The sequence below is a fragment of the Mya arenaria genome, chromosome 4 (assembly GCF_026914265.1).
Source record: "Mya arenaria isolate MELC-2E11 chromosome 4, ASM2691426v1".
In the NCBI taxonomy this organism is placed as follows: Eukaryota; Metazoa; Mollusca; class Bivalvia; order Myida; family Myidae; genus Mya; species Mya arenaria.
In genome coordinates this window covers 18,557,002-18,579,093 of record NC_069125.1, presented here as the reverse complement: position 1 = coordinate 18,579,093, position 22,092 = coordinate 18,557,002, and the positions used below count along the sequence as shown (strand labels likewise).

Sequence of the window (22,092 nt, the reverse complement as noted above, 5' to 3'; positions counted from 1 at the left end):
ACATAAGCTGTACTGTTGGAGCGGTGGTGATTTCGGACAGTGTAAGGGTTACATAAGCTGTACTGTTGGAGCGGTGGTGATGTCGGACAGTGTAAGGGTTACATAAGCTGTACTGTTGGAGCGGTGGTGATGTCGGACAGTGTAAGGGTAACATAAGCTGTACTGTTGCAGCGGTGGTGATGTCGGACGAGTGATGGTGATGTCGGACAGTGTAAGGGTTACATAAGCTGTACTGTTGGAGTGGTGGTGATGTCGGACAGTGTAAGGGTTACATAAGCTGTACTGTTGGTGTGGTGGTGATGTCGGACAGTGTAAGGGCCACATAAGCTGTACTGTTGGAGTGGTGGTGATGTCGGACAGTGTAAGGGCCACATAAGCTGTACTGTTGGAGTGGTGGTGATGTCGGACAGTGTAAGGGCCACATAAGCTGTACTGTTGGAGTGGTGGTGATGTCGGACAGTGAAAGGGTCACATAAGCTGTACTGTTGCAGCGGTGGTGATGTCGGACAGTGTAAGGGTCACATAAGCTGTACTGTTGCAGCGGTGGTGATGTCAGACAGTGTACATATTTCGATAGCTACGGTAGTGATGTAAGACACTGTCTAGCTGTACTGTTGATGTGGTTATGTCCGACCGTGAATGAATTACAGTAGCTGTGCTGATGCTGTGGTTGTGATGCCAGACACTGTAAGAATTACAGTAGCTTTAGTGTTACAATGGTAACAATGTCAGACAGTGTAAGAAGTAATGTAGTTTTACTGTCATAACAATGGATGTCATTTATTGTAAGAGTTAAATAAGTAGCTGGATTGTTATAGTGGTTACAATGCATCTTCTTCGTGTCTTCGCCTACGTCCCTTCGCTCATTCACCTTTGTTTGTTCTTGTTTTCGTGCTTTCGCCGTCGTCCCTTACCGTCTTGGCTCCTTCGCATAAGGGCGAAGAAACGATAACCCTGACAGAACAGCGTAAAGTGGCTAACTTACATTTGCTCCGTCACATTCGTACTATCGCGTCTTCGCCTTCTTACTTTCGTTCTGTAGTATCTTCGTCGTCGTCCCTTCCAGTCTTCGCCCTTTCGCGTAAGGCCGAAGACACGATGTAACAGCCCTAACGGAACTCCTTTGTGTTTCGGCGACTCAAACCCTTACCCTTACATTATACCAGTTACCCATTAACCCCACCCCCGCACTTTGAAACCTCAAAGATCAAATGGACAAGTTACCCCCCCCCCCCCCCCCCCCCCGCTTTTTCAAGGGTTTGATACTTTCAAATTCATCTGTACAAGCTACCTCCCCATCTGCTTGTAATCATAAATATAATTATCTAGGATTTGAGCCATTAAAGTGTGTTTTCATTTCAATGGCTTTTGACCTTGAATCTCATCTATTCAAGTTACCACCCTTTTGATTCTTTTACAGACTTTGGACACTAAGCCGTTTCATATATATTACTTGAAAGGTCGCATATACAATGTACCTCCGCCTCTGCCTCTTCAACGGCTCTTGATCTTCAAGCTCACCTATAAAATTAACACGTTCTCTATCTATATGTTCATGGACACCCTTAGTGTCAATGCTGTAACATATGGACTAAATAGCAAAATTTCTTAAAGTTGCACTATCACTCCCAAATAAGATTTACCACAATTAATGCAAGTGTTTAAATATACCAGAAAGGATGGATAATGGTAGAAAACAATGGTTCTTATGAAGGATTTCGAGTTTAATTTGAATGAAATGTGCAGAAAATTCGGCATTTCTACCTTATAAGACGATAGTAGATCACTGTAAATCTTTTAGCATTCACCAATCATTTAATAGTTTTGCGTTTTCAGCTGTTAAATACACGGTTACAATCTTGTTTTCAGTAATTCATATTTTCCATTATTGCATTATTTAGTAAGTAGTTAAAGAATTATCACTCAAAATTTATGTTTGTTTAACATGTGTATGTTTTGTTTTTGATTAAGAGTGTCACTTTAACGTCTTCAACCATAACTTGTTTATGATTAGTGTTAGTTATTGTAAGAAATTGTATCTATGAGCTTGTATTTGACCACTGACCAGACACTAATTTGGAGGTCAATATTGTACAAAAAGGATTTCATAGAAATAGCTTTTTGGCACTTAAAGTAAGGCAATTGTTATGGTTTGTGAAATGCACTTGTGACAGAGTTTTTTTATTAAGAAATAAAGAGTGGCAACTAATTTGGAGTGTCAAAACTAAAATACTGACGGCCGGAACACTTCTACAAATGTTGATTTATGCTGAAATATTGTCTTTGTAGTCCAGAATTTGAAATGCGTTATTTACTTATTCGATTCAAAAAAAACTTTGTATCTTGCTTGGTTGATAGACATTACCACGTGAAGTTAAAAATGTTTAAATAAAGGTTTAAATATCCGCCGGTTTAGAATGAGGCATTGTGGACGAGTGAATAAGGTATCGTTTTTTTTTCTATTTATTTCTTTGCTTCACACCCCTTTACAACCAGTTTTTCTTGTACTTTAAATGTATTTTGTTCTACAATTTCGGTATCAAAGAATAAAATAATATTATATAAGTGTTTACCGATGCATCATTGGGAAACAAAAATTGTGCCAAAAACATTTGCGAAGCCCTTTGAAATCATATTAAATAGAATGGTATTTTTTTTTTGTATTCTAAGATTTGGATACTTTCTTACACTGGGATGTTAATGAATGGAGATATTCTTTATTTTCCCCACAGACGAAGGTTAAAATATACAAGAAATAATAATATAAAAACAACAACATAATGACAACATTCTCATATATAACAAAAGGCGAAAAAAAACCCATAAACATATATGATGTTGTAGCATATTTATTAAAGGATATTTACAAGATATATTTTTACCGTATGGTGCAGTTCTATGGCTACTGATAGAATATATGCATCAGTGGAAAAAGCACATTCACAATTCGAATAGTCCGATAACTGAGACAATTTATAATAATTTAGCTGATAACACGTATAGTATTAATGTTCCAACTGATGTTTTAGTAGATGTCAACATCAAGGGTGTTCTGAAGTACATTTCACATTCAACATTCCAACGAATATATAAATGTCTGGCATAAAATCAGGTTCAGTCAACATCAAGGGTGATCTGAAGTACATTTCACATTCAACATTCCAACGAATATATAAATTTCTGGCATAAAATCAGGTTCACTGCTGGGGTTATTCATAAAGCGGCGATGTCTAGACAAATATAACATTGAGTCCCCGGGGTGGGTCAGTTCAAAATGCCTTGCAGCAGGTCCTGAACAGCCTCTTCACGTCCTTTCTAAATGAAGCATTGCAAAAGAAATACACATAGTTCACAGCAGAATTAAGCATTTTTAAACTGATTAATGCGCCAAGTAATATTCTGTGTAGTGTAGCATCCATTTCATTAAATACATTCATGACACTCCATAGCAGCGGACAAACATTATATGGAAGCAATGTTATGAAGAAGACCAGACTAGCAGTAACAAACAGCTTTGTAAGAGACCGTTGGGTCTTCTGTTGCCTTGCACCAGGAAATTCCGTGGAGTTAATCTTCACAAGAATTAATATGGACCCCGTTACAATGATAATAAATGGATAAAAAATTCAAAAAAGCTTGTGAACAAAATTGGAAACAAAAACTGTCCATGGAACATATCAAACAACCAAAAGACAGTGAGTAAGGTCACTCCCACACTTGTTATGGCAACTGTACAAACTACAATAATTCCAACTTTGATGGTACAGAGTCGTTTGACTTTGAACGGTAATATCACACTCAGGGTCCTTTCAACGGTGATTATAACAAGCATCCAGTTGGAACAACATATACATGCAGATACTGCGACACTATTCCCTAGCAATACAATTTTCCGATTAGCAAATGTATTAACTATAAATGCTTCTACATATACTGTCGTAAGGATTAAATCAGACACTGCCAAAGCAGAGAAATATAAACGAGTTGTTTTTGCACGACTTCGATTGTCTCTTGACGTTTGACACATAGTGATGATAATAATGGTATTCCCAAACCACGACAGTACCAAATCGACTGAACAAAAAACGAACATATACGTTTTTAAAGAATCCATGTTTGCTATATTTGAGACGAGAATATTCCAACCATAAGTTGAGCAAATGTGACTTTAGCTGCAGTCCAGATTAGTATATGCGATTCAATTGCTTTGCTAACTGGTGCAACTATTTATTGTAATTAACATAAATGCTGCATATTTTTTAAATTAACGGCAATGTTCAAATTCGTGGAGACTGATAGTGTGTTTATGCTTGATATAACAGTGCTAAATGTAAAGGCCATGCCAGGCGCTGATTGCCTTAATAAGGCCTGATTACGAGACTGTGATATTTGTAGAAAGGTTGGAATGATAATCATATACAATAAAATACCAACATCTAACTTGTGTCCATTTTCGCGATAATCATATATACTTAAGGGAAAATGTTTGGAAGACACAAGTTCGTTATAATACTTTAATGCATCATTTCAGCATTTAATAAACATAATATCAATCCATATATAAAGATGACACGTTCTGAAAATAGAAAGATTAACAATGTTTAGTACAAGACATATATGAATATTCTTGTAATATTAAAGAAATCTTATAACATGCATGTCTGTTGCATACGGTATTACACATAAATGTCAAGTATTTGTCTAGTGAGGTTAAAAGTATAAAATGCATACAATGACGTAACAATACACATATAATACACATATATAATAAACAAACACTTTATCACAGTTCACATTTATCATCTACTAAGTCTAAGGGACTGAACTCCTTGTTCTCCCACTCTTCCACAGGGAATGCTGTTTACTCTGGTAATTACTGAAAACCCCGAACCATGAATGCACCATTTAGAATAAAGCACAATTAGTAAAGTATGCGAATATTGAAACCAATACTCAAAAGTATCAAACCACGAAAATACATGATTCATTTCCGTAAATCAACCAAATGCAAGTTTACATCTTCAACACATTGGCAATTTGCAAACACCAATACAATAATTAAAACAACCAAGTGCAAACCATACTGACCATATTAGTTTACTAAACTTGGAGAATATAAAAGAAAAGCTTCCACTAACCTTCGAAACTTTCATCAGTGAGGGAAATCTTTTGCAGACAGATCACCTGACCAATGACATCACTTACCAAGGTCTAAGGGAAGTAATTTTAAAGGTGCAATCAAGGTCTGCATGAATTGCCTCCCTTAAACGTTCTTAAATATCATCTGGGCTACAAACATACATAATAAGCATCTATGTCTCTTTTCTATAATCATCACTATAATATAAAGGCATTTGCATAAAATGGTACAGTATGAATATCATTATTTCTCCCACCTCAGATTATAAGTATCTATCATGTGTTTCCGGTACGGATAGAAAAATCCGACCCGAGGGCACGCGCGTAAGCCGGTAACGAGGCTTGCCGAGTTACCGGTCACGCAGCGTATCCGAGGGTCGGATTTTTCGATCCGGACCGGAAAAACATGATTGATATTCTTTCTTGCATACCTAACATTATGAATTTATGGAAAAAAATGACGTAGAAACCGAACTTTTACACCAAAAAGCGCGTGCGACGTTGTTTACTGACGTCATAGAGCGTGGTAATTTTAAATAACTAAAAATAGCGTTTTTTACGATGAATTATTTTCAATTTTAATTAAAAGACTTGCAAACATATATATATATGATTGCGCTTTATTGAAATGGCATTCTATATCTTTCATAAACCATACAATAAATGAAATAATAAGTGGCGCGTTGTTGGGCGTGACTCATCTTACATGGGGTATGTAAGATGGGTTTTTCCAGCACTGGTCACATGACCGGAAACACACGTCCGGTATGCAAGAAAAGTAGATCCATTAATTTAACCATGCTAGAAATTCTTATCTTGCCCACGGGCTAAGATAAAATGCCCGTATGGAACTTCGTTTAATGGTCACCGCATTGTAATTACCTCCCTTGTTGAAGACTGTCGTCTGTAGCGCATCATGGAAACCTTGTCTGGTGTCAATATTTAGAACGCGAGTTAATTATTTCACCAGAAAACAGTTTTCACGCACCTTTCAAGAAATAATGCTTCACTCTTCTAAGAACTATTTAAAGATCGATCAGACCATTTACATACTCTGAATCACTGCGCGAATATCCATGACAACCACGAATTATTGCATATCCGTACGCAATTATTTTCACTAAGCACAAAAGAGTTCCGGCAAAATAAAAACATTTTTACTTAATTTTGTTTAACTGAGGTGGGAGAAAAGCATCTACCATAGCCGCTCGTGTTAGAAAGGTTCATCCCGACCCTCGCGCAGGGGGTTTTGCGGAAACTCGGTAAACCTCGTTTCCGCAAAACACCATACGCTCGGGTCGGAATGAACCTATCTTACACTCTCGGCCATGGAAGATACATATATTATTGTTGCATTGTTAATATTTCTTACAATATTTCCCTTCAAGTAAAGACAACATAGCTTGCAATGCCACAGTCGTCCGACTTATCAAAGGGTCAGTGGAAGATGTCAAGAACATCCATTTGAATAAAATGGTACACTATGAATATCACTATTCATTGTTGAAATTTCCCGCTTTATCTATGGCTTGGGATCTTCAGGCGCAGTCATACAAGTTACCTCTCCCTCCGCTTTAACAAGGGTTTGGGACATTCAGGCGCAGGCATACAAGTTACCTCTCCCTCCGCTTTAACAAGGGTGTTGGACCTTCAGGCGCAGTTACACAAGTAACCACTCCCTCTGCTTTTCTAAGGTCTTGGTATCATTAGGCGCAGTCATACAAGTTACCTCTCCCACTTCTTTAACAAGGGTGTTTGACCTTCAGGCGCAGTTATACAAGTTACATCTCCCTCTTCTTTAACAAGGGTGTGGGACCTTCAGACGCAGTTATACAAGTTACCACTCCCTCTGCTTTTCTAAGGGCTTGATATCATCAGGCGCAGTCATACAAGTTACCTCTCCCTCTTCTTTAACAAGGGTTTGGGACCTTCAGGCGCAGTTATACAAGTTACCTCTCCCTACGCTTTATCAAGGGCTTGGGATCTTCAGGCGCAGTTATACAAGTTACCTTTCCCTCTTCTTTAACAAGGGTTTGGGACCTTCAGGCGCAGTTATACAAGTTACCTCTCCCTCTTCTTTAAAAGGGTTTGGGACCTTCAGGCGCAGTTATACAAGTTACCTCTCCCTCTTCTTTAACAAGGGTTTGGGACCTTCAGGCGCAGTTATACAAATTACCTCTCCCTCTTCTTTAACAAGGGTTTGGGACCTTCAGGCGCAGTTATACAAGTTACCTCTCCCTCTTCTTTAACAAGGGTGTGGGACCTTCAGGCGCAGTTATACAAGTTACCTCTCCCTGCGCTTTATCAAGGGCTTGGGATCATCAGGCGCAGTTATACAAGTTACCTTTCCCTCTGCTTTTCTAAGGGCATGGTACCTTTAAGATAATTTATACAAGTTACCTTTCCCTCTGCTTTTCTAAGGGCTTGAGATCTTCAGGCGCAGTTATACAAGTTACCCCCCCCCCTCTGCTGTATCAAGGGCTTGGGATCTTCAGGTGCAGTTATACAAGTTAACCCCTCTCTCCGTTTTTAAGGGCTTGAGATCTTCAGGCGCAGTTATACAAGCAACCTCTCCCTCTGCTTTTTTAAGGGCGTGAGACCTTCAAGCGGAGTTATACAAGTTACCTCTCCCTCTGCTTTTCTAAGGGTTTGGGATTTTCAGGCGCAGTTACCTCTCCCCCTCCCCCCCCACCCGCTTTTCTAAGGACTTGGGATCTTCAGGCGCATTTATACAAAATACCTTTCCCTCTGCTTTTTCAAGGGCTTGGGACCTTCAAGCTCACGTACAGCTGTGTTCATCACAGAAGACCTGTCTGTCCAACTGTCTGTCTGCAAGCTTGGCAGCATTAAAAGGCTTTACAAGATAGACAATAAAATACATGAAAAGAGTGTAAGAGTGAAAGTGAATACCAAAAAAGGTTTTTAAATCTCGAAAAGGTTAAGAGTAAACGTTGTGGAATGTAAAGCCCCAATGTAAGAATCTAGGTCAAACTACCCTTGAATTATTTTAAAGGAATGCTGTTCTTGAAACTTGTGACTATATTATTTAAAATATATTGAAATATTTTTATAATACCTCATATAATTACCACTACATCAAACCACTATTATTACTGATGCTGCCGATAAACAATACTATGGTGGCATATTACTGCCGTTAGATAACTTGTTAGCGTTCGCGAATTGTTTGGTGATAACCACTTTATTTTCGTGATACTGCGTTGGTGAGATAAATGTCATACGACTAAAAACAGACTTTAAAGTGCCAAGAACTGCCACCTATAACGCTTTTTAGCTTTACAACACTAACAGGTTAACTAGTTATGGTTTGCGAATGCTCTTAATAGGTAACATAATATTCCAAAAATAAGTGGTAACAGCAATCTTATCTAGTTAATTAGTTATTATTCCACTCAGTAAGTAACTTACTATCTGGTTAACTAGATAAGATTTGTGTGACCAGTTACCTAAAAATGCATTTCAGATTAAGGCGTTAACAGGTTTTCTAGTAATGGTGTGCGAATTCCATTGAGTAAGTAACATACTAACTGGTTAAGTTGATAAGATTCGAGTTACCACTTACTAAGTGAAATTCGCAAATCATAAGTAGATAACCAGTTGTATAAATGTATTTATAGATAACTTGTAACACGCATCTTATCTAGTTAACCAGTTATTATGTTACTTATTAAGTGGAATTCGCAAACCATATCTAGTTTACCTGTTAATGTTGTACAGCTTAGAAAAGGTAACAGGTGGCAGTTCTAGGCACTTTCAAACCAGTTTTAAGTATTATGATAATTATCTTAACGAATATTAACTAGATAGCTAGATAATTATCGCGAAAATTAAGTGGTAAACAAGAAACAATTCGCGAACGTTAACAGGTTATCTTACGGCAGTTATATGCCACCATAATGTGTCAACAACGCTCGTCCGTTTTTCAAAGTCGACGGGCTTAACTCAACATTGATTAAAGGGAGACTACTATGATACATTGGTTTTGCGATACAGAATCACACGGTCATTCGTTACATGTGAGCAAATTATCATGTGAATATCTTGAGCCAGTTCAAGTTATGGGCCAGTTTACGGTTTAACTCGACACTGACGACCAAAGCAATGCTATGACAAAACCTCGACTGTTTTCTTACAAAATCAGAGGAACTTAACAGCAGCAGTAATGATAGTAGAATGTGTAGTTAGTTATAGCGGGTTTGGCAGGGAGCTCACTCCAAAACGTCGAAACCATCTGAAACAGAGAGCATTGAATTAAAGAGTGCGGCTTATGTATTAAGGAAGAAGATCTTGTTGCAGTTTATGTTGAGAACTTTTTACATAATGCCATAAACACAGTGAACAGTCTCACACCGAGCTAGTTGACGCAGCAATTAATAAACAAAAACATCATGACTCGCAGCGTAATACATATAGCATTTTAATAAACAGAATTAACATACCGAGACTCAAATAATGTTTTGACATTAATGTTGATTTCCATACAGAAAATATACAACATTCAGGTACTCGTTTACCAAGCATTGCTAACAATGCGATCACAAGAACCGTGTCTTATTACACTCCATAAGCCCCTGCCCCTTCATTACCCTTTATCCTAAAGGTCTACAAGTCCACGATAGTAACACTTACCCAACCCACTTTCCAGGATGAACCGCCGAAGTTTCGCCCGCTCTTCCTGCTCCTCCCGGCAGTCACATGACCCATCGCCACCTGTATCCATGGCAACTGAACCCTCAGAACCATCATCACCGCAGCTATTTTCCAAGGAGACACCAGTCTGCGCACCCCCGGTGACCACACTTACTGACCAATCATGGTCGGGTTCGCCGCGCGTGGCGATGGCAAGGATGCCCGTCGGCTCCCGCTCATCGGCGATGCACTGATTTGCTCTGATAAAGTCTGCTAACAGTCGTCGCGGCTTCATGCCGTACCCTATTAGACAGCGTTGCTGTGGTGCCTACCGAAATAAAACAGACATGTCATGATAAGAATTAACAATTTTAAGAGTACATTTTTGTTTTATTCTTTATCACCTATCAAGATTTGCAAATGCGACCGATAATTTATACGAGAATAGTATGCGATTTTTTCAAACTGCTTGATCGTATATGCACTTGCCTGGTACACTACTTGTATGTGTACATGTGAAATACATATTGAGCTGTACGTTCCACGGGTAACTGTACTTTGTACATTCGGAAGACCTCGGCCATTTTCCATCGAAAACAACTTCGGATGTATGCCGATACAGTAGTAGAGGTAAAATTAGAAAAAAAAGGATAACTAAACTACAAGTGTAGTGTATTAACGTATATTTTGTATTACTAAATTTGAAATGATTGCCAATGATGTATAAATGCATACATGATAAAAAAATCTCAAGATCAGAGTAATGACATTAGGAGTAACTGTTGGATTGAAATTACTACGCGATCAATTTGCTGCGTAGTTAAATATAAAGGTTTCTGACATTGTAAACCGACCATAACATCCGATGCCGTTTTCGATTGAAAATGACCGAGGTGTTCCGAATGTATTTTGTACGGTCTTGCTAAAAGCCAATAAGTTCAGAAAACAATATTGAAAATACAATTAACGTTTAAACATACCACGGGTCTACCCGTAGGAGTCTCCTTGATAAGGCAGCGGCGGGGGTTTGGGAGAATGTCGTCACAGCCCTCTGTACTCGACAGCGTGGACCAGGTGGACCACGTGGCAAAGGTGCTGTCCTCAAGCTCCGTGTGGCTGGTTAGAGCCTTTTCAGAGTTATGCTCAGAGGGAGCTCTCTGAAAACTTTCCTCTGGGATTGAAGGGGCTGCCTGGATACTTTCCAGGAAAGACACATCCGATGTCGCGAGATAATCCGCAAACGACTGAAAATCAGAATCGGACGTATGAGTGTTCATACCGAAAAGTCAAAATATATGAATGCAATTATATGCTTTATGACTAAATGCTATTCTTGACTTAAGTTTACTGTCTAATTTTATTTCAGAATATTTCACAGGGGGCAACCATGTAAATGAAACTTAAATTTAATACATGTACTCGATGCGTATTTCAGATAAAAGGACGAATTATATTGCCATTTAGTTCAACAGCCGGTGATTCTTCATTAATTTCAGGGGCAGCCCAAGAAATTGACATTAGAGGGGGCGTGACTCCCTCAGAACCGAATATTTTTCTATTATACATTTTTTTTGTTGGCAGGTTTTTTTAGGGTGTACACCCCAAAGAACTTTTTAACAATTCAAGTCGGAAATGATACATTTCGGACGTAATTTATAACCTTTTTTCTACAAAATTGAAGTAAAAAGTAAACTTGGACGATTTAAGGATCCGCTTGTGATTTTTATTTTGTCAAAGTAAAGTTACAAGTCCACCTACCACGGGCGTTGAAGTCACGGGGAACCCAGGGTCGTGGAAACTATCCCCATCACTGCTGCAGCTGTCCTCAAAACCTTGCTGTCTTGTACAAGAAGACTCAAAGGACATGCACCGGGACGATTCTATATAACTTCCGGTACTGGATGGGTCTGTCTCGTAGCCATTAAAGCACTCCGCTGAAGCAGCCGATGACAACTCCGCTGAAGCAGCCGAGGACAATTCCGCTGAAGCGGCCGATGACAACTCCGCTGAAGCAGCCGAGGACAACTCCGTTGAAGCAGCCGAGGACAACTCCGCTAAAGCAGCCGAGGACATCTCCACTGAAGCAGCCGAGGACATTGTCTGTGCCTCAGACCACGCGGGAGACTTCTGAAAAAATCATTTAAAATATTTCTAAAAAAATCAATGTAATAGGAATTATTTCTTTTAGTCACATTACTATCTCATCCAGGTTTACAGTGTACATCATTGAAACTAATTAATAGATAGATGACTTGTTAATCATAATGATTTTAATTCAGGTCATTTAACTGAATTAGAATACAACCTCATTGGATGACACATTGTCAACGCAAAATCTGACGCAGGAATTGTTTATCGGATGAGTGGCAATGGGTGGACATTTGAACACCCGCGGGAATTGATAGTCATAATGATCAAGCACTTTTGATTGCCTATTTACAATAATATTGGCTGTAAATGAATGTTGTATTCTAACGGCTATTTCGAAACGTTCCTTTTTAAATAGACCAAATGTTCAGGTTTAAAGTAAAATGCGCCGGGTGTTGGGCTTGAATCCACGACCGCCGAAATACTAGCACGTCTGAGCTCACCGGGCGGCTGGTTTTACCCACACACACTGCATATATATCCGTGTTTGATTTATCTATAAATGTATTGGACGTGCAACAATGAATAAACAATCTCATATATACGACTACCACGTACCCCTGATGTACTCTCCATTCTGGGACTGGAGGAGAACCGGGTTGTCTCGGACCACGTGGGAGACCGCTGCAACGAAAACAAGGCATTACGTTAATTCTTAAGTTGCTTTTACTAATATGTAATATATATTTGTATAGCTGGGTTATAAATGTGGAAGTAATTTCCTTCCCTCAGACTGATATGCAACTGAAGAGAAGACGATGAATGGTAAACAAAAGAATTTTGTTAGCTCGATTGGACGTTCATAAAATGTGTAGATGCATGCCAAATGGGTAGGAGTTTCCTATATTTATTTATTAAATTACCGCTGGCATAGCTTTTGCAGATTTGATGTCAAGGCCAAAGTCCATCGCAGCCTCTAGGGCTCGATACCTCACGGCGGCCAAATCTCTCTGTGTATCCGTGCTACGTTGGCTGTTGCCAAGTTGGGCGGACGTTCTGCAGGACGGGATTTCCGGAATCAGATCGGAATCCCAGTCCCAATCGTGTGCTGACTTGTCTAGCCGGGGTCGCAGGCAGCTCACTGCACGGGAAAACGCTGTCGCAAACCTCCTGGCGAATCTGACGATGTTTCCTCGCCTTAAGTGACTAGAAATATCTCTCCAGACGATGTTTCTAACTTTCGTTTGTTGCATTGCATCCATTTTTCGCTAATATTCGGAATTTTCGAAGAGCTTAGAAATAAGCGTCGCTCGTGTAGACAACAAAAGTTTATCTGCCATGGCAACGACGAGTATCGCGAGAATCGGCGAGGATTTGTGTGATTTGACGTCGCCGCTTATATCCATTACGTTTGAATCTGACGTCGCCGCTTCCATCAATGACAACCTAAATTACGATTTTTCTGCATTTTCTGTTTTGCCGGTCAGGAATCTTCATATCACATGTTGATTGATACATTAAAATGCCAATTCCTGTCAATCTTCTGGCGTCTTTTGTGTTGAGATAACATCAGCATCCGTGTTGAAGTCAGCTTCTGAATCTGGTAACCGAATTTCGAAAGACGCGTATTGACAGTTTTCGCTCCTTTCACATCTGGTTTCTGATAATATATCTAACACTTTAATACTCGATTTTTAAGGAAAACATGTTCATCATTTTAAATCAAATTTAGATAAACTTGATAAAAAATAACACTGCTGATTGACCCTGACGATCAAAAATACGAACGTTACAGGAAGTGACGTCACGACGTCAACTGCGCATGAACACTTGGCGCGTCAAAATTGCGATTATGGTAAAAACGAAAAATACTCGATTAAGTCAAGAATATTTATCTCAGATTTAAAAAGAGTGTGCGGGATTGTATTTCTCTCATTTGTTTTTATTTCATCAACTCAAGTCAAACACGAGGGTGCACTTTTGATATGCTGTATGCAAATTATATTTATTATAATAGACGTCTTCAGCGCTATAGAGTGGGCACGTGACTGCCTGTGACATAGATGTGGTGTATGCGGCCGATGGAGTCTGGACGGAGTAGCCTTATTGTTATTAACTGTCACGGCTGCTCCGTGTCACCATTAAGATTGTATTAATCTCGGCATCCACAACATTTTGGTGCCTACAATATTTCTTTGGTGTGCACCGGTGGGGGTAAATCACCTCTTAGGCATCGAAATTGAACAAGCAATCATATAGCCCCTTTGAAAAGGGGGCATATAGGTTAGCAAATGGCTGTCGATCGGTCTGTCTATTTGACGGTAGACCACAAGTCTTGTCCGCACAATGGATCGAATTTCATGGTCATGGTCAACATTTCATATGAAAAATATGTTCTAACAATAAATCGAGGACAGATATTCATATGGCCATGAAATTCTAGTGGTAGGCTGTACTTGACCAGTGTGATCATAACTACATTGTATGTCCGCACAATAAACCGAGAACGACAGATATCAAGCGTATGAGACTTCGTAGGCAAAACGATACGAGAACGGCTTCACCTACGACCATGAAACTCCAGTGGAAAGTTGCTCTTGACTACAGGGGTGTGATTGACCCGACAGCTGAAGGACTGGAACCATTTCAGCGAGGCGTTTGGTGCCGCTTTATGGTTCCAATGAGATGAAGGCAAAACTCGTGATTTTGTTTTAGGATTATTTCGCACAGAACTTATGTATTTTGGATTTTTATGTAATTTTCTGCCAAAAAAGGTTTCCCCTTGGAACACCTTACTTCGCGGTTCTGGAATCACTCCATGAAATTTGGTATCCTCGGGCCATCGTGAGTGTCGAAGGTAGCAAAACTATCGTTAGATTGAGCGCAATGGTTAACAACCATTAGTGCATTTTCAATACTTTGTTCTTGACAAGATTCGACATGACAAATCCAACTACTATAATCTGTGGGTATTTGATATCAGTGGTATCATTATTGATTTATTTCCGTAAGCAATTCATTTAATTAACCATTCTACATTTACCAGAAAAACAACATAGTTATTAAATCGTAACTAAAACTATTTACTCACACCTTGAAATGTTGAAGAAATGGCAGTTGCACAATAGCCAATTCTGACAAACACTCTAAAAGAAGTTTCACGAATGTAGTTGGAATACTTTTGAAACTACATGGAACATTTTTCAGACCACCTTTCACTTATTTAAGGGCTATAACTCTTGTTAGACAAAGCGCAATTTCCCGAACAATTGCAGGTGTACAATTTCCCAACAGTAGGCGATTACTTAAGAGCGCTGCAGAGGGAACACCAACTCTCATTTGTTTATTTTGGTCGAAAATCGGGCGTAACTTAACTTTCAATCAAGCCAGAGGTGGATAATGATGTTTGTATTGTCTCTGTCAACATGAACAAGTTATAATTGAATGCAACGCCATCTTCACCATCTTCACCAACGACCAGAACAATATAAAAGGCTATGACAATATGTTGACCTTAATTTTGACCCATTCCTTTAAAAACAAACAAGATGAAATCACTACAAATCAGGATTTTACCATTTATTTAAAATCACCTTTATTTTCATAAAAGGAAGATCATAAAAAGTGAGCCTTTATTATGACGAAATATTTGAAGCAACATTTTTTTACAAATAGGTTCTTTCTGATTGTACATGATGAATAATTTGCAAACATCGGGTAAGCACTTGATATGAAAGTTAACATGTTTAACCACTACATAGTAATTAGTAATTGTTTCCCATTTGTAAGTTAACTATTAAAAATATTGGACAAATGATAATACTTGAAATAAAAGTCACCAAGAAATTTTGAAGTATACTGTAACCATTGTTCTGAAAATATCAGGCGAGATAGGATTGAGTTTGCATACATAAATAAGCCATGAATATTATGTACAAAACTTACATTAATGTAAAATACAATTTTCAAAACATAGTTATACAGAAAATCAAACAAATAAGAATATATAAAAACAAAAAAAAATACACTCTTTACAGTTAGCATCTCTTTTTACACAATATTGCATAAATGAATTTAACTTTATGTAATAAATAGCCCAAAAGAAGACTTACTCCTACTTTCACAATATTATACAATAAAACACTGTTATATTATTTCTCTCATTTACCCTTAACATTCCTTTGTCATAGACAACAACACAGATCTTACTAAACCAAACAGAAAAAGAAGACGAGATTTAATAAAATTATTTTTTCATTTTTGAAATGTGCATTCATTACTAGTTTGACTTACTTAACACTATTGGATGATACATATGTAATAACATACCTCAGTCAATAAATATCACACATAAAATGATTCAAGCATACAGAGGGAAGAATTTCAGAAGATTCTGTCAGAGTTACAAACTGAAAATGGATGTATGGCTTTACCACACAATTAAGTGGGGTTTTCAAGAACAAATTACATCATCTTAACACAAAATCACTGTTTCTAAATCTTATACTCAGATATGGCATACATAGTTTGCATGATTGATGAATACAAACTTCCCAGTAGTCAATGTCTCTCGTTTCTAAAGGCACAGTTGTATTTTGTCACGAACTTATTTCCAAATTCCTGATCATTTGAACTCTTAATGTAGTAAATCAAATTCCTTAAAACTAAAATACCTATATTTCCAAAATTTGTCCAAATAGCTATCATCATGTATGCTGGAGACAAATTAACACATTTTGCTATTTGCAGACGAACATTCCTGGTATAATTGATAAACGTCCTATGATGTTGCTAGAATGCTACACTACTCGTCGCACTTCAAAGAATCTCTTAAGATAGTAAACCTGTCCTAATGTCATAGCTACTAAAACCAGGGCTTCAAAAAAGGACCATAAAACCACTCTGGAGTTTGTGTTGTCATTGACTGAAAAAGAAGAAGATTTAAAATCATGTCATAAAAATACAGGCTATATGATATAATGATTTTTTTATTATTTCAAAATCACAATTATCCATATAAAACCATAGATATAGATTCATGTAGTAACTAGCCCAGTTTCATGTAAATTATCAAGGCTTTACTAAACTATGTTCATTATATTTATTTCTTGTATAATAATCGTTTTATTTCATTTTTTATACAATTACAACCATTTTTAACCGTAACTTGTTCTATCTAAATAAGGTCAATAAGTATGCTAAAAAAATGTTTATCGCAACTGAAGCATTCTTACATATTAGAGGTTTGACAACAAAAATGTATGCATAGCATCATCACTCTGATGTACGAGGATGAACTGAAGTAATTCGACTTCCAACTCTGGTAAATTATTGTTATCAGTAATTGTTATACATTGGTTAATTAACTTTCGCTAGATTTTAAAGTAGCAACCTGAAAACTTTATGAGTTTTAAACCCTCATTATATAGATAAATAAAAGAATTTGCGTTATCACAGGGCTCACGCGAGGGGGCGACTCGGGCGAAGTGGTCGCCTAAAATTCCCAGACTTCGCCTATTTGTATCATCAAAGCGACATTGACTTCGCCGAAAAAATTAGCACATTGTATATGTCAATCAGCGAGTATTTGACCACTGTCACATTAGTCAAAACACCGCAATTAGCCATTCATAAAATTAGGTAATCTCCTAATCCGATAATTGGGCCGTGCCATCCAATTACCAAAACATCGCCTGTAGGCGGAGCTATTGATGGTCAACCAATCAGAATGTACATTGAGAAGTCCCTGATCAAATGATATAAGTTCGTCTTAATCAGATTGAAAAGGCGACATAATTATGAAAAATCTTGTCAAGCATTAAAGAAGTTAAAAAGTAATTGATATATGTATTGAAAAAACAATGCAAGACATTTTAAGCATAGTTGTTTTTGAAGCAGACGGTCATAGCCATCTCGGGCCATCGGCAAGGTGGCGCTAAGAAAATAACATGACGTATCAACAAATTGGTTTTAGTGAAATGTTCATGATAAAAAATTATTTGTCTCAACCTCCCATTATGTATTGGTAAATTTTTTATCAAGAACAGTGATTTAAATGTCATTTGGTTCTTAAATGTCAGCATATTGAAAATTATTTAGCCAGAGACAAGTATATAACAGCATAGCTGAATGTGACATTCGTACCCATCCCGAACGTACCAAAATAAGATTCGCCCCCCTACTATATTGACAGTTCATTGATAAGGTCATTTTGATTGTTTCAAATCCTTAGCTGTCGTGGTTTTTGATTCATTTTAGATGCTATTTGGAGATAAACTATGTGACATTGACAAATACACGTTTGCTGAGCCAAAAATGATACATTATTTGTGAACATTTTATATAGTTATAGCAATTAATTTGAATGTGAATATAAACTTAGGTGTGTGGTATGGCCTAGTTTTTGTATCAGGTGTTATGAAAAGTATCACTTCTCCCTAAAGTCTCCCAACTTCTCCCTAAATTGACTGAAGGGAGAAGTCACTTCTCCCAAAAATTTCAGCCTAGTGAGAGCCCTGTATCATAAATTGTTCCATATTACCAATCTTGCACAATGAACTTACTTGCTCTGTGAATTCTTTCCCTAACTTCCATATATTCTTGTTCATGTTTTACTCCAGTCAGCCCATTGGACAGCTCATTTATCATCTCAGCAAGTTTGTTCTGGTGTTCTGAAGGAAAAAAAAGTTTACTTTTATAAAAAATAAATAATTGGAAACAATAACAGTTAAAAGTTATTTTCAGTCTGTCAGAGACATGCAAACAATTGGTCTTTATCTTTCACAATTATTTTTGTAAATCAGATGTATCATCTGTCCAGAGCACCAATAGCATTTCAAGAGAAGGTCACGATGACCTTGACTGTTACCCCTAAATCATTAGGGCCATCTACTGACCATGACCAATGTACATGCCAAGTTTGAAGACCTCCCCAAGTTGTGACTGAATAACTTATTCCTTATGCATCAGCCTGCCATGTTTCACAGGTGACAAAAAAAGAAAAACCCATCTAAAAGTTGACTATTATTTAGATGAAAATTACAAGATGATAGTTTGAACAGACATTAAGGATATTTACCATCTCCCTCCAACTCGCCAGGCTCCTGTTTTGGCTTATCACCAACATCAACTGTGAACATAACAATCTTAGGTGTCATAGTGGACATCTTGTTGCTGAAGCAGTACTTGTAAGCACCGTCCATATGGGCTGCAAATGTGTACTTCCCACTTGATTCTCTTTCAACTGAATGGATTACTTTATCGTCTGGACCAAAGATCTGCAAGCAGAACAATGCATATATACATGTAGGTAGGCAGAAGTCAAATTCAATAGAGCAATGAAGATAAACATAACAAAAACAAATATTTGCTAATAATTGCCCACAGGCTATAAAGCACTTCTTGCTTATAACTTTCCAAATAACATAAAACTATAACTAAAAGTACAATTATATTCCAAGTTATAGTTACGGCACCCACAACCGGAGTTATAGATATAATACACAAGCACTTTGTCGTGATGATGTAATTTCAATCACAGTGGTTGCAGGCGACTGCTTTCTACGATAAATTTGATGTAGTCAAAAACAGCATTCAATCAGTAGCATGAGGTGTAAGTGAACAGTGTTGGAATTTGTCCGCATGGTAGTTATTGAAAGGTTATCATTCCATCATGGAAGTTAATGACTGGTTAAAAACACTCTCAAACATTGTATGCAATGCTTTTTCATATTTTAATAAGAAATGCATTACATTCATTAATTTTGAAATTGTTCACTGTATTTTAACAAAGAAGAGTTACACCTTTTATTAAGGTAATGTGGTAACATTTTGGATCAAAAGGAAACTTATTGTGAAGTGAAATGGGATGAATGAGTTTGGGTACGAAACAAATAGTCACTTTAAGCTTTTTTTGCAACCTCAAAAGCAAAAATTGTTTTAACATAATGGAACAAAAACAAACTTATCCTAAAAAAACAAATATTCAATCATATATGATGCCTACGTTCACGTCGATGTCGAGAAATCCACCCTCGGCGACCTCAAACATCAAACTCATTTTCGTACCAGACGTTACTTTGTCAAAGAAACATTCTTCAGCATTGGCATCAATGTTTACAAAGTAACATTCAGAGTATGCTATAAATGATATTAAAATAATAACTGCCGAGAAACAGTTATGCAGCCCCATTGTGCGAGTAGGTTTTTGATATTTTGTTTACGTTTCCACTGTTTCGTCTCTCATGCCACGTAAAGTATGTTTGGGCATGCGCAGTAGGAACGGACTAAATAGGACACCAAACACTCAAAATAAATCACAATTAATATCAGAAAAAATGTTTGAGCCATCTAGTTGAAAGTTTGTTGATTTGTTTTACGAAGTCTCCAATGTCGAAAATAAAATTCAGTATCCTTAAGTCAATATTTACTCGTGCATCTAGGTTAGATTACATCAATAAATCATGAAGCTTGAAGCTACGCAGTGACTTCCCTTTAAAGAAACGCCACCGTCGTTTTTTTTAGGACAATTGTACATATTTCTTCTTGAGTTATCAAAAACTCTCTATCATCTTGCATTTAATTGGAATGGCAAATTAAATGACAATAATCTGTGCAAACGGTGTTAATGAAAACATTTAAACTAAAACTTATTGAATATGAATGTTGATAGAAATAATTCGTGTGGAACTACTTTGCTTTTAAACGAAACACGTCATGACAAAACAAGACATGGTTACATCTACTACCAGGCAACATTTTGCGTCCCCTCGCACATCGGGTTGAAATTCTTAAAAGTCGACCGTAAAAATGCCTAGATGAACTATGCCGTTTCTGAATGCATCAAATGGTGGGCATCTAACAGGGATGCCAGATTGAGATTGTGCCACTGGACCGGTAGTGAAAAGAATAACGGCCTTCTTGTATTATGTAGCATATTTATAGAAAATGTTGTAAACACGAACTACAACACGTTATTTATATAAAATTCGAAAACGAGGAATATACGTTGAAAAGTAATAGTCAGGACACGTAATTAAAGGTCCCAAGTAATGTTGGGAAATGCATCAACATTTACCTTCGAGTATCTGAGATTATTGACCTGTTAATGAAATCATTTTACTTGCACAAACACTTCACATACCTACCTGTCGTTTGGTGTAACATTCGAACTTTAACTTCAAAATTTTGTCACATTGTGGGTTGATACTGGGCCAAGCTTTACTCCAGCCATTAACTAGGGCGCGGCTAGACCTTTATTAACTCAAAAAAGAAGGGAAACACTTCGAAATGCAAAGGTCGGGTTCATTAACACATGTTTTGTTATGCTCGTATTGATCAACGGTGTGGCAAGGATGAGGTTGGGTGCTCTTAAATCCGGTTTAAACCCACGGTGAGTGTTTCCATTAACCGTTCCGAGGCGGTTCGAATTATTTTATGAATAGACAAATTTCTACATTTTTAACCAATAAATTCTTTTTCTTTGGTCACTGTTTCTGACGTCTAGTTTTATGCCCGTATGTTTTCCTTTCTGTTCATAAAGGTTTAGAGTTTGTTTGCCATTGACCATTAAGCTTTTTAAGGCACATTCTGGTTATTAGTATCCAGCCACGAAGTGAGGAGAAGATTATAGAAATGCACTTTGTCCGTCCGTCAGTCTGTCTGTCCTTAACATTTTTTCCCGGGCTATAACTTACTTATGCATTGATGGATTAACATATAATTTGGTACAAGTGTAATCCTCATTGAGACGATGTGCAGTGACATTAACCTGGGTCTGTACCTCAAAGGTCATGGTCAAATGAGACATTTAAAGGTCAGATTTTACGATTTAAAATGTTGGTAAATTCAAAGTGTTAAACAAGTTGCACAGATTGATATTTTGCGTATTCTGTCGAGCATTATCATTATGTGTAACATGTTTAATATATTAATAAACAATGGACGCACATTTATCACTTTATCAAAAATACTTAAGGCTTGCTTTCATCGACGTTTTAAATCAAAGACTCCTTTTACTTCTTTTTAGCCAAAATAACCTTGACATTGGTTGTCTCACTCACCCACCCACACTCAAACACACACAACAAAACCCAACAACGCTCTCTCTCGTGCTCGCCGAATGGGTATAAATAAGCCCCCAGCTCTCCTTCTCTCACTCACCTGCCTCGCTTGCTAGCCCGTTCATCTACTTGGCCAAAACCCCACTCACTCATT

General features: G+C 37.6%; 1 protein-coding gene across 1 annotated transcript; it reads right to left on the bottom strand.

Moving 5' to 3' along the window:
- Nucleotides 1-15,441: 15,441 nt before the first annotated feature.
- Nucleotides 15,442-20,151, bottom strand: LOC128232922 (transmembrane emp24 domain-containing protein 2-like). Its single transcript, XM_052946727.1, has 4 exons — nucleotides 19,883-20,151; nucleotides 18,956-19,154; nucleotides 18,441-18,548; nucleotides 15,442-16,801 (listed from the first exon to the last, which is right to left on the bottom strand). Exons 1-4 carry the CDS (start codon nucleotides 20,066-20,068, stop codon nucleotides 16,677-16,679), a joined length of 618 nt encoding a protein of 205 aa, XP_052802687.1. The 5' UTR covers nucleotides 20,069-20,151; the 3' UTR covers nucleotides 15,442-16,676.
- Nucleotides 20,152-22,092: the final 1,941 nt, after the last annotated feature.